Source organism: Muntiacus reevesi, chromosome 1 (genome assembly GCF_963930625.1).
Source record: "Muntiacus reevesi chromosome 1, mMunRee1.1, whole genome shotgun sequence".
NCBI classification, from domain to species: domain Eukaryota; kingdom Metazoa; phylum Chordata; class Mammalia; order Artiodactyla; family Cervidae; genus Muntiacus; species Muntiacus reevesi.
In genome coordinates this window covers 146,497,424-146,514,252 of record NC_089249.1, presented here as the reverse complement: position 1 = coordinate 146,514,252, position 16,829 = coordinate 146,497,424, and the positions used below count along the sequence as shown (strand labels likewise).

General features: G+C 37.0%; 1 protein-coding gene across 4 annotated transcripts in view; it reads right to left on the bottom strand.

Moving 5' to 3' along the window:
- Window positions 1-1,525: 1,525 nt before the first annotated feature.
- MYSM1 (Myb like, SWIRM and MPN domains 1) overlaps window positions 1,526-16,829 on the bottom strand; it is a 39,348-nt gene continuing 24,044 nt past the window's right edge. For 3 of the 4 annotated variants that reach the window (XM_065912085.1, XM_065912112.1, XM_065912094.1), the window contains 8 exons: window positions 14,662-14,716; window positions 14,271-14,321; window positions 13,476-13,550; window positions 12,513-12,701; window positions 11,743-11,875; window positions 3,809-3,914; window positions 3,574-3,631; window positions 1,526-2,583 (listed from right to left, as the gene is read on the bottom strand). In XM_065912085.1, the coding sequence (XP_065768157.1) occupies window positions 2,416-2,583; window positions 3,574-3,631; window positions 3,809-3,914; window positions 11,743-11,875; window positions 12,513-12,701; window positions 13,476-13,550; window positions 14,271-14,321; window positions 14,662-14,716 (835 nt within the window). In that variant the 3' untranslated portion in view covers window positions 1,526-2,415. The remainder of the gene's footprint in view (window positions 2,584-3,573; window positions 3,632-3,808; window positions 3,915-11,742; window positions 11,876-12,512; window positions 12,702-13,475; window positions 13,551-14,270; window positions 14,322-14,661; window positions 14,717-16,829) is intronic. The other variant, XM_065912102.1, reaches the window with a different exon arrangement.

The following is a 16,829-nucleotide window of genomic DNA, read 5'->3' as shown; positions in this document are numbered from 1 at the left end:
GTAAGGACCAAATCAGGATGAAGAGACTCTGATGTTTTCAAGTCCTATCTCCACTCTGTAAACACTGCCAGAGATAGGTTTCCCTCTGAGACCCTGCCTCTTAAACTTCCACACTGCCACTCAGGCCGAGCCTTCCTGTGCTTCTCAAGGCTTGACTCCTACTGCCCTCAGCAGGCCAAGGTTGGCAGTGATAGGAATGTGGGCACCGAGAGCTGCAAAAATGTTTTAAGACTATCATAAGAAAAATGTAAAGGAATGAATGAGGGAGGAGGGGAGGAAAATATCACAGATTATAATCAAAATTACATGATGTTAAAAAAAATGAAAGGTTTATACTACAATGTTAACTATGGTTTCTGTTTTTTAAAAATTATCTTCTAAAAAGATAAATGTACTCTTACCATCAGAAAAAAACAGTAAGTATTACTTAAAAAAACTGTGCTCTCAAAGCATTAAACTCTGAACAGTACCATGTTTGAGTTCCTCATAGTATGGCTTAGGTTACTAAATGCAGTAACCCACAAGCATGCAGAGGACCCAGACTGAGAACAGAATTCTTAATTTTCACTATTTTCCAACCCCAATTCATCAATATAACAGGGAAATGTCAATTAAGAAAGCTAATTAATACCACTTTCTAGGATCTGTTCCTGAGGTATAATGAAGAAAACATGTCAGAAGGAAGAGTACGAAGGAATGAAGCACTACCTGTTACAGAAGCGCACTTTCTGCCCCTGAACTACAGGTGAGGAGCCTGAGGTCCAGAAGGTTACGTGATTGTCACACAACAAAGCTGGTAAGAGAATTAGGTAAGAATTCAGGTTTCCTATTTCTGGTCTACAGTTCTAATATCCCTGGTCCCCAAAGTAACTGCTTTCTTAAGTTATGTTTCACTGTTTATCCTAAACGCATATAGAAAAATGGAAAATACTACCACTTTCCTTAAAAAAACATTTAAAATTAATTTTGGAACTGTACCACCTCAAAATATAAGCTCCAGGTTTGTAAGTCCCACAATTAGAATGAATCACAAGATTTTAGACCTGGGAGGATGCAGGGAAGATAATTTAGACCTCAGTTACACATGAATTTAGGCCCAGAGAAGGCAGACTATATTCCCCCAATTCACAAGACTGAGTCAAGGCCCAGATCATCTAAAACTAGCTCATTGCTCCTTCCAATACTGACTTATTTTCCTTGGATATTCATTAAACCAAAAAAAGGCGAAATTATAGAATCATACCCAGATTAGATGCAATAAAACTGATGAAGATGACGCAAGACCTTTCAGTGGCTCAGGCTAATGCACTTGAAAATAAACTCGAAATATCTGCAATCCTCTGGAGCAGGGTTTGGAAGACAACAGCCAGCAACCTGTCTTTTGTGAGGCTCGTGAATTAAAAATGATTTTACATTTTGAAAGAGTTGTTAAAAAATATAAAGAATAATGACCGACAGAGATGGTATGTAGTCTGCCAAGCCTGTTATTAACTGCCCCTTTACATAAAAGGTCCACTGACCCCTGTTCTGGATTCAGCAAGTATACAAAACTGGGCTGAATACATAATATGTCCTGGAAGGATTTTTTGTTTTTAAAATCAAACCTGATTTATTTAAGCTTTATTGTAATTTGCCTCTTTCTCCTCATAGCAGGTAGTAAGAGGAAATATAAAAAATCTAGTTTAAGGGTTATGATTACCTGTGTTCTAGTTAACTAAGTTTTATCACAAACACTAGTATAAGTGGCACCTATATTTGAAGCTAATTATACTATGTATCTGAAAGCCTGACAAAATGTTACAGTTGACAAAATGGCATATCCTATAGCAGTGCGGTTATAAAGTAAAATGGAAGCAAATCTGTAATTAAAAAGCTGGTAATTTGATTCTCTCCTTTAGGTCCCTTCCCCAGGCCTCCCCTGGCCTCGCATAGCATGTTGTTAGATTCATTAAACCAGCAGTTCTCAACCATGTTCATTCCTTCAGTGACCACCCACCTGTATCTCATCTGCAGCCATAAACAAGCCTCACAAAACACATGAAGAGGATGGAACTGCTCCTAGTGAGACGTGAGACAGCAAAACTGGAACGACTAGTTCAGGGGAGGCAAAAATTCGAGACACAATCCATTTCTCAACCTGCAGACAGCAGGGAGGCGGCCTCCAGTTCAGGCCCCGACTGGCCGTGGAGGACTGAGCGTGCCGGCCGACCCCACCTCACACAATACTCTGAGCACCACACATGAAAACAAGTCCAGCTCTCTCTCTTGCCACATGGTGTATGTGGCCAAGTTTGGATTTCATGAACTAGCAAAAAAAAAAACCAAATTGTACCACGGTTAAACAATAATTTCAATGTTATAACTCTGAAAGTAGGATCTACTATGTCAAGACTAAAATATCTTACTTTAAGATAATTACATTAACAATTCCTTTTGCCCCACAGTACAGTTCTCTTCAGCCACTCCATTCTCTGGCTTGCTTTGGTAACTGGAAAGGAATAAATTTTCTATTTGAGTCAAGAATTCTTCAGCAATGAAGCAATTAGTCACTTTGCTCAGAGTTTTCCTCAGACACTCCAAAAGCTAGTTGAAAAGAAAAGTTTTATATTTAAATACACAGAAGTACAAGAAGAGGGTTTGCATTACTCATTTTATCCCTTTCCAAATCTCCTATTTTATAGTGCTTAAATTAGAAACATTCTCCTTAAAAGAGGCTGAGGATAAATTTGTGTTTAATAATCACACAGCTGAAGTGTAGGAAACCATTGTTGAGGAATGCTTAGGTTAGTTCTTTCTGATTTTATATAAGGATATAAACTTGAGCCTGTATGTATCATGCTTTCTACAAACTTCTGGATTTGCTTTTTAAAGTAGTTTCATTTACAAAGCAAAGAATCCTATGGGATAAAAATCTATGTACATTAAAATACAAGATTCTACCATTTCAAATACAGGATGCTAGAGTCTAGTTCCTGGGAAATGTGTATATTCATCTTCCGATAGAACAAAGAGAAAGTGACTACAATAGGAAGGGGTAAAAAATATTAAAGAAGAAACTTAATAAGTTAAAATTTTCTATTTCCAAATTGTTACCAAAAGAAAAAAAAGAAAGGCCAATCTTGCCAATCTCTCAATACACTCATAGAAACAAAACTAGAAGTGAAGTAAAATAATTCAAGACTCTTATTTTCTACCAGAAGTTAAGTAAAATGACCATTTAAATTTGTTAGATTTACACTACCACTTTTAAAAATGATCAATTGTTAAAGCTAAATGGAAACATGGTGCTTTTGAATTTAATAAAATAAGAAAAATGCTCTCCATTGTGTACAATAATAATCAGCCAACATTGACAAATTTTGTTCTAAAACAATATTATTTCTATATGCAAGCATGAGCAACAAAACACATTACTAATTATCTCCTAGAAATTAACTTTAGAAAGGAAAAAGCAATAAAAGAAACACACAGAAAATGCATCCACAAAGCATCAGGCATCATGGGAAAACACATCAAGATGAACAGCTTTAGAGTCTATGAACAATGAAACCAATTAAACTGAAGGAGGCTTACTTTCTGCAAACAAGTCAGGTCAGAATCTCGGCGAAAGATCTTATCCATGGGGACACTGCTGTTGGAAGAAATATGAAAACAGACCAGTGAAACAAACACTATAAACACATTAGTTTTGTAATAAACTATCACTGATGCCATACATCACAATTTTATATTTAACTTGGGCTTTCCCTAAAACATAATTTAATGAGAACACTGCAGATGTGCAACCCTTTCAAACCACAGCACATACCTCCGGGATAGCCTGTATTTTTCTATTATCCATCTTGTCTTTTCAAACACTAATTCCCACCGAGGTTCTTCTAACATCTGTTGTACTTCAAATTTATAAGGTAAACCTAGAAAAGCATAAAGAAGCATATTTTTACCAACTATTCCTTGAATCTCCAATCTCCTTTTAATTACTTACAATTCCCATCAGTCTTTTCACAACCGCAATTTGGCATAGCAGCTAAGCAGCACTTTAAATATAAGAGGCATTCATTAATTATGCACTGCCTGGCTGAACTTGGTCCATAAACCCTATTAATGCCAAACAATTAATAAAGAAAAGTAATAGTGCCATTTGCATGACAATTCTATGCAGGGAACTGTGACAGGTAAGATGATCATATAAATCATCATCCAAACCACGAGGCTTCTGGAGGGAAAGCGGGCACTTATATACACTTGTGCCAGAACCACAGGCTTAAACAGGAATTGACCTAAGCAAACCAAGCTATGTTCCATCCCACTGACTTTTTTTAAAACACAGGTTATCAACACAGTGCTATAAGATAGGTAGCATTATTCCTATTTAACACAAAAAACTGAGGCTGGGATGGGTTGAACAAGCTGTTTCTGCTGGTAAAGCGAAGAGCTTGGATTTCAGCCTCCAGCATTCTTGCCTGACTGTGTGTGCTGACCTAAGACTAGCCAGGGAGGGACTAGATTTAATTCTGGAGAGGCAGTACACTCGGGTCACAATAAACTCTGGAGGAAACAAGTCCAAAGGATATATATCACTTACATAAGTTAGAAAGGAAAAAATACAAAGAAATGAGCCTACTTAGAAATTTCTCATATATCCTTCAAAATCCCCGTGTAGTTATATTTGCGATATATTTAAAAAGCTCAGGTGATTCATTACCAAAGGCCAATACAATAATAGTAACAATAGTATAATGCTTACTATGTGCCAGGCTTTATATAAAGGTATTATAATTAATTAATTAATTAATTTGGCTGTACTGGGTCTTAGCTATGGCATGCAAGATACAGTTCCCTGACAAGGGATTGGAACTGAGCCCCCTGCATTGGGAGCATGGAGTTCTAGCCACTGGACCACGAGAAAAGTCCCCAGAGGTACATTTTGTATGGATGTAAGGCTACTTACACAACAGTGGCTACAGGACTAGAAAAGGTCAGTTTTCATTCCAATCCCTAAGAAAGGCAATGCCAAAGAATGTTTAAGCTACTGTACAACTGTGCCCATTTCACAAGCTAGCAAGGTTATGCTCAAAATCCTTCAAGCTAGATTTCAGTAGTACACAAACCAAGAACTTCCAGATGTATAAATTGGGTTTCAAAGAGGCAGAGAATGAAAGATCAAATTGCCAACATGCATAGGATCATGGAGAAAACAAGCGAGTTCCAGAAAAATATATACTTCTGCTTCATTGACTACACTAAAGTCTTTGACTATGTGGATCACAACAAATTGTGGAAAATTCTTAGAGATGGCAGTACCAGAAAACCCTACCTTTCTCCAGAGAAACTTTCATGTGGGTCAAGAAGGAATAGTTAAAACTGGACATGGAACAATGGACTGGTTCCAAATTGGAAAAGGAGTATGACAAGGCTAAATACTGTCACCCTGCTTATTTTACTTTTGTGCAGAGTATACCATGCAAAATGCTGGGCAGGATAAATCACAAGCTGGAATCAAGACAGCCGGGAGAAATTTCAACAACCTCAGATATGCAGATGATACCATACTAGGCAAAAAGTGAAGAGGAACTAAAGAGCCTCTTGATGAAGGTGAAAGAGGAGAGTGAAAAGGCTGGCTTGAAACTCGACATTCAAATGAAAATCATGGCATCTGGTCCAATTTCTTTATGGCAAATACAAGGGGAAAAAGTGAAAGCAGTAACAGATTTCCTTTTCTTCGGCTCCCAAATCACTGCAAATGGTGACTGCAGTCATGAAATCAGACGATGCCTGCTCCTTGGAAGGAAAGCTATGACAAACCTAGACAGCGTATTCAAAAGCAGAGATATCACTTTGCCAACAAAGGTCAGTCTAGTCAAAGTTATGGTTTTTCCAGTAGTCATGTATGGAAATGAGAGCTGGACCATAAAGAAGGTTGAGCACCAAAGAACTGATGCTTTCAAACTGTGGTCCTGGTAGAGAATCTTGAGAGTCCCTTGGACTGCAAGGAGATCCAACCAGCCAATTGTAAAGGAAATAAGTCCTGAATATTTACTGGAAGGACTGAGCTGAAGTTGAAGCTCCAATACTTTGGCCACCTGATGAAAAGAACTGACTCAATGGAAAAGACCATGATGCTGGGAAAGACTGAAGGCAATAGGAGAAGAGGGTGGCAAAGTATGAGAAGGTTAGATAGCATTACTGACTCAATGGACAGGAATTTGAGCAAACTCTGAGAGACAATGGAGAACAGCGGAACCTGGTCACAAAGAGCCAGACTTGACTTAGTGACTAAATAACAACAATAAAGGCCACTTACATGAACTAGCTTGGAGAAGGGAATGGCAACCCACTCCAGTATTCTTGCCTGGAGAATCTACGGACAGAGGAGTCTGGCAGGCTATAGTCCATGGGACTGCAGAGTCGGACATGAATGAGCAACTAATACCAACACCACATGAACTAGCTACCAGTATTAGTCCCTTTTTTTTTGATGACACTGAGCCACAGAGAGGCTATTAAATAATCTGTTCTTGGACTTATTAATACATAACTAACAAGAAAGAGAGCCAGGATATGAAGTCAGGCAGTTTGGCTCAAGCTTATGTTCTTAACCTTTACATCATACTGCCTCTCAACTTGCATTTTTGCCATCATAAAGCTTTTCAAGTAAATAAAATGCCAGCAAATCAGAAGGTACTAGGGAAAAAAAATCATAACTATACTTCCATACAATGTAAACATAATTTGTCAGTATGCTCTAAAATGGCTTTTTCTCCCCTTTTTTTTTCCAGGTGTATGGAAGGAGAGAAGGGAACAGCATGATGATAGCTGATTTTTTTCATTTCTCAATTCTCTTCCATTTCATTTTCCCCCTCCAAGAACTTAAGAAGAGTGACACATTATAGTACATAAGCTACTACCGAAACTCCTTTTGTGATAACAATCATTTACTTGATATGTTTTCATTACCTAGTAAGAACAGGCTACAGCAGTAATTTTACCTACCTACTTTAGACTTATTATTTACTAAGCACTTACATGCATTACTGACAGTCTCTACAATGCCTCGTAAGCAAGGTAATAATTTTTTCTCATTCTACAGATGTGGCAAAGGAGAATGAGCAATATTAAGTAACCTGCCCTAGGTAAAATAACAAAAACATATCAGAGCTGGGATCTGAATTCAGGTAAGCAACTCTTATTCTTAATGGAAGTAAAAAATGAGACTAAAATAAAGGCAAATAAATAAATGCATTTTCAGTCTGTACTCATAAAAAAGAAAATACACACACACACACATTTTACATCTCCATTAGGTAATGAGTATTTTATAAGTTAAAAAAAGGCACTAAACCAGTAAAAATTTCCTTTTGTACTGATTACTTTTGATAGGCTTATTATTTTTTAAAATTGAGGTATAATTAATTTATAATGTGCTATTTTCAAGTATACAGCAAAATGATCCAATTACACATATATGCACTGATTATTTTTATCCACTTAAGTGTCAGAATAAAACTAATCACTAAGTATATTTCCTGCCTATTACAAGTAGAGAAAATGATTAGCCATTAGACATAAATTAATGAATAAATGAATAAACAAATAAATATGTCAAGCACCCAGTTCAAAGTAATACAAGGTATCCCATGGCTTGTGAGAAATTTTAATTAACTCTTGAACCAGAAAGTTTCAAAGAGGAGCAAAGGACCAAGGATTAAGACCTAATAAGCAGTGTTAACAATGGAAGAGGCGGCTCTACTCAAGAGAACTTCTTGCAGTGATGTTTACATGGACACTTGTGTGCTGTCTGACAGTAGCTTATGTGAGCCTCCAGCACTGGGCCTGCTAATCTTTTGGGTGATTCCTTCTCATTTGGGGTAGTTTCTTCACACACATGCAGTGGTCTTTATCTTGCTAAATACTAAATTTGAACCTTCTACACATCTCTGGAGTTTCTCCAGGTGGCATTCTACTCTCTGGTACTCTGTCCTACAAATTTAGTTGCCCTGGTCTCCTTAGTCTTATCTCAATCATGTCAACTCAGAGTCAGCTAGACTCTGGGTGAGTTTCTCCTCCTTGTGCCATACCTGGAAGTTCTTTTAAGTTAATAAGCCAGGGTAACTTGGGCTCACTTTTATGCTTCCCATCTCTCAGCAATCAAATCCTTCACTGCTTGATATTATAAATCCCATTGTTTTCTATATTTTGTCCAGTTTTTCAGTTGTATCAGACAGGTCCTTGTTACTTCATTTCGCCCAGAAGTAGGATTCTAGGAACTAAATTTTAAATTTCATTTAATTCTAATTAATTTAAGTCATCATATGTAGGCCACAGGTGAATGTATTAGACAGCACAGTAGAGATTCACTCCCCAAATCTAGTAGTATACGATATTAAAACATGATTTAAACTGAGAACAATTTTACTGTGATTCTTCCTTTTGTAACTTTCTATAAAATTATGCTGGGGTAAAGAATGATACATATACACGTGTGTGTGTGTGTGTGTGTGTGTGTGTGTGTGTGCACGCGCACACGTGCGCTATGTTCAAAATGGGCATTTTGGAAAAAGTTAATGTCAATATTACTCATTCAATAAAACTATATAGAGTATTGACCACTCCTTACATGTAAGGCAAGTGATTAGGTGTTACAGGAGACACGAAGATGTAGTTCCTCCTCTTTGGGGCTCACAGTTTAGTGAGACAGGCTAAATAAATTATAATAAAAGATGAAAATAACCATGAAGGCAGGAAACAAGTATTGTAGGTGCATAAAGAACAGAAACTAATAGTAAATGAGATAGAGGGTAGTGGTGCTGGGGTCTTTACCAGAGAGAGGGCATCTGAGTGACATCATTAAGAATGAAGAAACTAATTTGTTAAATCTACATTACGCCAGGCGCTGGGCTAGAAACTGAGAGTAGAAAAATGAGTACAATATAGTATCTATCGGAGAAGGAAATGGCAACCCACTCCAGTATTCTTGCCTGGAGAATCCAAGGGACGGGGAGCCTGGTGGGCTGCCGTCTATGGGGTCGCACAGAGTCGGACATGACTGAAGTGACTTAGCAGCAGTAGCAAAGGAAAATGCTGTCTCACTGGGAAAAGATCTGTTTGCTTCTTTCCTACCCAACATTTGGTTCTTTCTACCCAGTGGGTTTCTATCATGGCCACCGTGGGACAGGCCAGCCTGGATTACTCCTTTGCTGATTCTGAGTCTCATTTCACCAGCCAGGTTTAGACAGAGACAGCAAATACATTCTGGAAACTAATCAAAGGCCATAACCCACAGGCCTCTTGGAGAGCGAGAAGGTGACTGGCAAGGACCAGAGAGTAAAAATGAGGCTTGGTCAAGAGGAATGACTGTGGCTCTGTCCAGTCAGCCTTGACAAACTCTGGGCTGGCTCAGAGGCTCCTTCTTTGAGTGCATCTGAACCATATTGTTCTAGCCTTCTGGGCAACTTGCCCTGGCTTGCTCTTGCCACTTATGTCAAAGACCATATCGCCATGCATCTGTAGTGGTCATCTTCTTCCCACATCTCTGCTGGTCTCTGATGCTATCTGGTTATTCAGATTCTGGGACTGAGAAGAGAGAAGAAAGCTGAGAATTCAGCATTGACTTGAAACAAGTTGTGCCAGAGGTTATAAACTCTTTTATTTCGGTGGCACACTGGTTTCCCTAAACTTCATGAAAGGCCAGAAACCATGAATCTGATGACTGGACGAAATCCAGGGGGAAGCACACTGTCATATCAGGGGGGACAGACGCAGCAATGTTTATGAAGGGGGCACAGAATATTCTTTTGCGTCATAGGACAAGATATGGGTTTAGTCTAGACGCAAGACTGTTCTTTCCCTTCTTGATAAGGAAAGCTAGCAGAAAGTTTATTTAAATCACTTCTTGAGCTTTTATCTTTTTGACAATATACTGGAGAAACTTTGAAAAACCAGTTCCAGCTGATACACACATACGTATTTTTTGATAATGTAAATACAGCAGCCATATGTTAATCCACCCTGCACTGCTTTGAGTGAATATGCTTCAAAAAAACCTTTGTTAAGAGAGAAGGCTTTTTTCCCTCTAAACAGGAATGTAAATGTCTATTTTACTAGAAATAACAAGCTTTTGTTTTTCTTTAATGAAAAATGAAATACGAGATAGGCTGATGATGAAGTATTTGTCTTGCAGACTGGGCATTTTTATTTTTAAATATGGTCCTCATCCCCTCCCTGTAAAGTCCCAGCATGTTACAATAAGGGTTGTAGTCAATATACAACCTGGTTGGGAAGAGGGGTTTTAGAACCCAGTCCAATCTTTATTTTTTTAACAGAAGAAGAGTCTGAAGCCCAGAAAGATAAAGTGACCTGGCGAAACTCACATATTTAGTGACAGAAAACTTAAAACCTGGACTGGAAAACTGTCCAGTGCTGTGTGCCTCAGGAAGAAACCAACAAATTAAGGCCTGCTAATGAAGGGCAGGCAGCAGAGTGATACCAAGGACAGATCTGCAGCAAGGGTAGGGAGAGCATGAAGACAAAAACAGGAACCTTACTGGTCTGTGGCTTATTTAGGTCTAAGACTTAAATGAACAATTATGTTCTTCCAAGAATAGTTTTGAATAGTTTCTACATAGAGGGCTAAGGATCAAAGGGAACAAGATAGGAAGGCAGAGGGGGCAAAAGTAAAGCAATGGTTTTCATCATTGTCATTAGCTGATTAACTCAAGTTTGGTGAAAACCCTACCCTGAGTCACAGGAGGGGATTACTATTTGCTCCATGTCTTTTTTAAAAAATTAGTGAATGTTAAAAGAGTTTGCTCAGGAGACTGGGGGAGCTGTGTTTTAGTGGACAGGAGTCTAAAGTACACTGGAATTTACTAAGAAACCTGCTTGTAAAAATTATTACTTATTGCCATTTTCTTACAAAAATATATTTTGGAAAGTTGTATACTGTCAATTAAACGGCTTTCGTCTAAAAAAAAAAAAAAATATATATATATATATATAGTATCTATCTTCAAGGGGCTCATGAGCTAATGGGAAAGAAAACAATGTAGAGTGACAGCATCCATAGAGTATAGTCAACTAGAGCAGTGGTATCAGGATGAAAAGAGAATATGCTCTAAAAGTTAATTGTTTCCTCTAATGTTTCACTTCTATCTGCATTCCCATCTTAAACATTCCTACTTTCTTGGTCTAATTCCCTATCCAGCCAGAACTGATTGGAAGAGCAGTGGACATAAGCCCCAAAGGAACCAAGTCATGATGGGCTAAACCAACCAAATTCTTTGAGACAGATATAAAAATAAGCACTGTTGAGCCTAAACTGGGAGATCATGGAGAACTTGTGGTAGGGTGGTCACTGTTCTTTTTATCTTTTTATTCATTTGAATGCCATTGCAGAGAAAGAAAGTGTATTTATCAAAAAATGTTCAAGAAAACAGAAGAGATTTTATCTGTTTTGCTTACTGCAATGTCTCCAGGACCTCATATACACACTACTTGGCCATAAGTTATCTTTACATTGTAATGTTTTTGCCCAGTGGCCACGGTAACACAGTGGGGATTTTACTGTAGAAGGAAATCATAAAAGGAAAGAGGGTGGCTGTACTACATGGTATGTGAACACTGATTCCCTAGCTGAGGACACAAATTTTTCCATCAAATTGCTCTGCCTAGGTATAAATTCTGTGATTTGTAAGATTCAAAAAACTGAAAGTACAAGTAGAACTGTTTTTGTTGAAAACTTACGATAAGAGCCATCTGGGCTAATTTCATCACTTATAACCAGGCAGGTAATCTGAGAATAAGGTAAAGGATTATTTCGATTATAAGGACTAACAATCATCCCAATGAACTTTGCACCGCCTCTGGAGAAGTAACTCTACAATTAAAAAAAAAAAAAAGTGTAATTAGTTTCAACTACATAAACTTAGAAATCAGTATTTATCCATACCAACATTTTACACACCCAATAGAGGACAAGGGAATGCAAAGGTGTGTTAGAAACTTCACTTCCAAACAGCAACTAGATGAAGTTTATTCCATACCCTAAACTCTGCAGGCCAAAACATGTCCAACCCAACCCGAAAAGATCACCTGGCTTACATAATCGACATTTTCCATGAATATATTTATAAATTAAATTCACTACCCCTCAGCTGTAATCTTTACCAAAATGGTAACAAGTTACAATCAGTTGCCAACAGCAAAAACACCCAGATAGCAAACAAAACTGCAGAATAAAACAAAACTTTTTTCCAGAGATGCAAAATACATGATATTTCCAATTATTTCAGTTGTATCCAGTCTCTGTTCTAGTCAGCCCCATCATTTTTAAAGGCTCTGGGAAGAATTAACATTACTATGATGGTTTGTCTGTATTAAACAAAATACATATATTACTCTTGTAATTACTTTGCTAGAAATGTTAAAAGCGTATTTAATTAATAGAAAATAATGAGAGGGGAGAGAATGTGCAATTATTTACAGACTATACACACAAAGACCTATAAACACACCTGGTATTTGGCTTGAGTGTCAATATCTCGTAAGGAAGGATTAGGGTCAAAGGCAGGGTGAGAATGGTACCATCCGATAACACTATAGCCCCTGACAGCCAAGGTTTCCGAGGCTTGTGTTTGTGAGACAGGATCCATCTCACACTGCAGTCCCGTACTCAGACTGTTACATGGTTCTGCTGCACAGACCTATAAAGATTAATCCTTAAATGATTATACTGAAATCCTGTTAATTCTACACAGAATTCATACACAGGAACAGAAACTTTTTAAAGCCAAGTCTTTTATTTGTCTCTATCGTAGCTAGCCTTTAACTTGCAAATGAATTACTCTCCAAAAGTGTGGCTATATGCTAGGAACTCAAAATCCATTTTTCTACTCAGACAAGTGAAGTGTTGGTCAGTTCATATTAATGTTTGTAAAAAGTCATTCAATGACCCCTATTATTTATGGTAATTTCTAGCAAATGATGTATACTGAGTTTCAATTATAAGGCGGCCTCTTAGGAGCTGAAGCTTTTACTGGCGAAGGCAATATGGAACCAAGGCCTGAGAGTTCCCTCCTTCACAGTGGAGAAGGGAAACAGGTGCTCAATACATGGAATGTTCAGTCACCTCCAGGAACACATAACTTTCTTTCTCCTTTAAAAAAAAATATCTACTTATTTGGCTGCATCAGGTCTTAGCTGTGGCACGCAGGCTCTTTCGTGGCTGTGCGTGGCGCAGCGCATAGGCTTAGCTGCCCCGTGGCATGCGGGATCGAACCTGCATCCCCTGCATTGCAAGGCAGATTCTTAACCACTGGGTCCCCAGGGAAGTCCCAGGGAAGAAATAACTTTCTACATTTACATATTCTCATTTATATCATAAAGTTTATATGTTAATTATATCCACTGAAATCTATAAAAACACTTGGTATAGCAGCAAGACTAAATAATTTTTAAAATGTTAAGAGAAAACTTACCTCAACTATTTTATCAGCTTCTGAATATCTTCCTCCTAACAGACCAATCACTTCTGCCATAGAAACATGAGCATGCTAAAAGAAATACAAGATAGACTTAGTCCAAACATACAAACTAAATCCATCTGACAAAATACCAGAACAAATCTCACTCATCATAGGAGAGTCATTTACAAGTATGATAATTATACTTTTCTAAAATGAATTAACACAGTAGAGGAACCAGATGCTAGGCTCAGCATACACAGACTTAGGATTTAAGACCTATCTTTACTGCTGGCTGAGAAACTGAACCAAACATTCAAACACTCCAAGATGCCATTTTTTACATTTACAAAATGAAGATACTGTTTTGCTCTCCCTACACAGGAAAGGTATCATAAGGATACAAAGTAAAACTACTCTGGGTCCTCCTATAGAAAAATACCATGAACACACACACAACTATTGGAGATCTCAGTAGTTTAGTACAAAACAAGAAGTCTCCAAATTATAAGAGTTGTGCTTTGTTGCAGTTATCTAGAAGGCAGCAGACAAGGATACTAGGAAATTAAAATAGGGTTAATGATGAGAAACAGTCTGCAAAAACTCACATTAATTTATTTTCTCTAAAATATGGAAACATGCAATTGTTTGGCTTTTCTCCAAAAGAAAAGACTTATTTTTAGATTCCTTGTAAAAGAGGATAGTTAAGATCCAAAATACACGTCTTCCATACTCTCTCTTATGCCTGCAATAAAAATACACAAGAATGGAAATCAGAATAACTAAGTAAACACAATGTAATATCCTTACCAAATCCATTATTAAAAGTGCTTCTGAAGCTACTTTCACCTGAAATGGCTCCTGAAATATAAGAAAAAAAAAATGGGGGAGCATAAAAATAGAGATTTTATTCTTTCTAACTGGAATGTCCATCCTTTTCTCCTTTATCTATCACACCAAGTTCTCACTACCAACCAAGGCTCAGCACAAATCAGACTTTTAAAGAAATATATGTATAATTCAAAGCCCTAGCATGGAGAAATTCTTTCTCATTTTCCACCTGTATCACTCATCTGACCCTTAGTGTACCCTACCTTATCCAACCTTTCATATACACAAGCCTTGCACACATAGAAAAAGAATATTTCATGTCAGAGAGGAGGGTATTATTTATGGTCATTCTGTGATGAATGAATAGTACCTGCTTTTCTTCACTGAAAAAATGACAAGGTATCAGTTGGAAGGGATCAAATGAGCTGGAAAAGGAAAAAGAAAAGAAAATCATTCCTAATATAATTTCAATAACATAATTTATTTACAAATTTGAAAATGTATACCAATAATCTAAACCTAAATTCTGTTCAAGTGGAAAATAATAAACTAGGAGAATTTATGATATAACCCTTTGGAAAGAAGCATGGTTCTTTTGAACTTGACTAAAAATTTGAGAAACAACAGGACCTTTGAGAAAGTAATTTTCTTGTCTTAATTTCTTTTAACACCCAAAGAGAACATTATAAATGGTCAGACGTGTCCTACACTGAAAGCAGGTTTCAATGAAAACCTAACTCTGACATAAGATAGGAAAGGAAGTTCAAAGACAGACGTTTCTCAGAAACATTTCTGTCAGTACAATGTGTTCAGGATAAAGGAAGCACTCAGTAAATCTTTGCTGAATGAAAAATGACAAACAATTCTGTTAAAGAAATTAATGTCTATACAAAGTTCTGTGGTAAACCATCTTTTAAAATGAAGTATAAAAGATGGAAAAAGGGCCACCTAACCAAAGCTAGATACAAAAACGTGTAAATATGAGAGAAATATTAGAAAGGCTTTGACCAATAAAGAACTGAGGTTTGAGAAAAATAAAAACTCTTAGGCTACACCCAGAGAAAGCAAATAAACAAGGAATACGTTGATGTTATCAACCGGAAAAGAGCAGAACTATTTAGTTCCTATTCTACCAGACTTAGTGCTAGATGAGATACTTAGTTTTGCTGAATACTGTATTCCAAATACTGAGAACAGTAGGCATTTAAAAAGTGTTTGCTGAATGAGGAAGATGTTCAAATTAGAAAGTGCTTAATCAACACAAATAAAATGAAGAGAAAAAAAAAGGTCAAGAGAGTTAGGAAAATAGAAACAAAGCATTTACATCCCAGAGCATTTTGAAGAACCATCGTCTGAAACCACCGTCAACCCTTTTTGAGGCACTGCAGAGAATGGAAAATTACTGGAGGATCAGGAATAGGCAATTACTGGGCCTGTTTTCAAAACACCAAAAAAGAAGCAGAGGAAAATTCTAGAAAAGGTTATTTAACAACTGCCTTGCAAGCCTTTAGCAAGTGAAGAGGTGACTAAGAATAATCGGTTCATGAAAATATAAGTCATGAGAGGTACACCTAAATTTCACTTTTGATAGCAATGATAAGCTAGAAACTAGCAGACTCATAAAGACTCAGTTATTAAATGTAAGCAAGACATCTGCTATGATTATTCTTCTGCATAAGATGAAGAATGAGTTAATTGGGTTAAGTGGTAATATATAACTGATTCAACAATGATGTCAGAGGTTCGCATTATTTCAGTTAAACATTTTAATCAGTGATCAATGGTGGAAAAGGCAAGCTTATTGAAATGTTGATGATTCAAAGCTACGAAGACTAATATGAAAAAAAGTGGATCTGGATTCCAAAAGATCCTAACTGGAAGAATGACTTGAAAATTACAGTAAGTATGTTTCACATTTAGATTCAGAAAATCAAGTGTGTGGACATGAGATGAGGAGTCCTAGTTTATGGATGACTATAGCTTATCTCATTTAATTTATTCTCACAACAATTCTAAAGTTTGACTTTAATTTTAGAGAAGTGATATATAATGTAATGGTTAGGAGCACAGATTCTTAAGCCTTAATGCCTGGGTTAAATCACACCACCACTATTAACAAGCATGGGCAAGTTATATAACCTCTCTGTGCCTCTCAGTTTCCTCATCTATAAAATGGGAATGATTATATTAACTACTTCATAGGGTTGTTATGAGGATTAAATGAGTTAATATATATGATATGCTTAAAACATAGCTAACAGTGCTAATTGTTAAAGTTATTATTTTATAAATGAGGACCTTAGGCTTATAAAGGCATTATGTAACTTACTCAGGAACATCTAACTGCTGAGTATTAGGGCTCTTTCCACTGAAAATAACCAAGAGGTGTTCCTGGATATCTTGTTTTAAAAGGGACACTGACAAAACTAGTCTGTTTCATGGGTCATCTGCAAGAAGTGAGGGTCTAGAAAATCAAGGCATTTAATTTATACAGCGACCCTTAATGTTACAAACTACATATTTTATATTAAAAAAAAA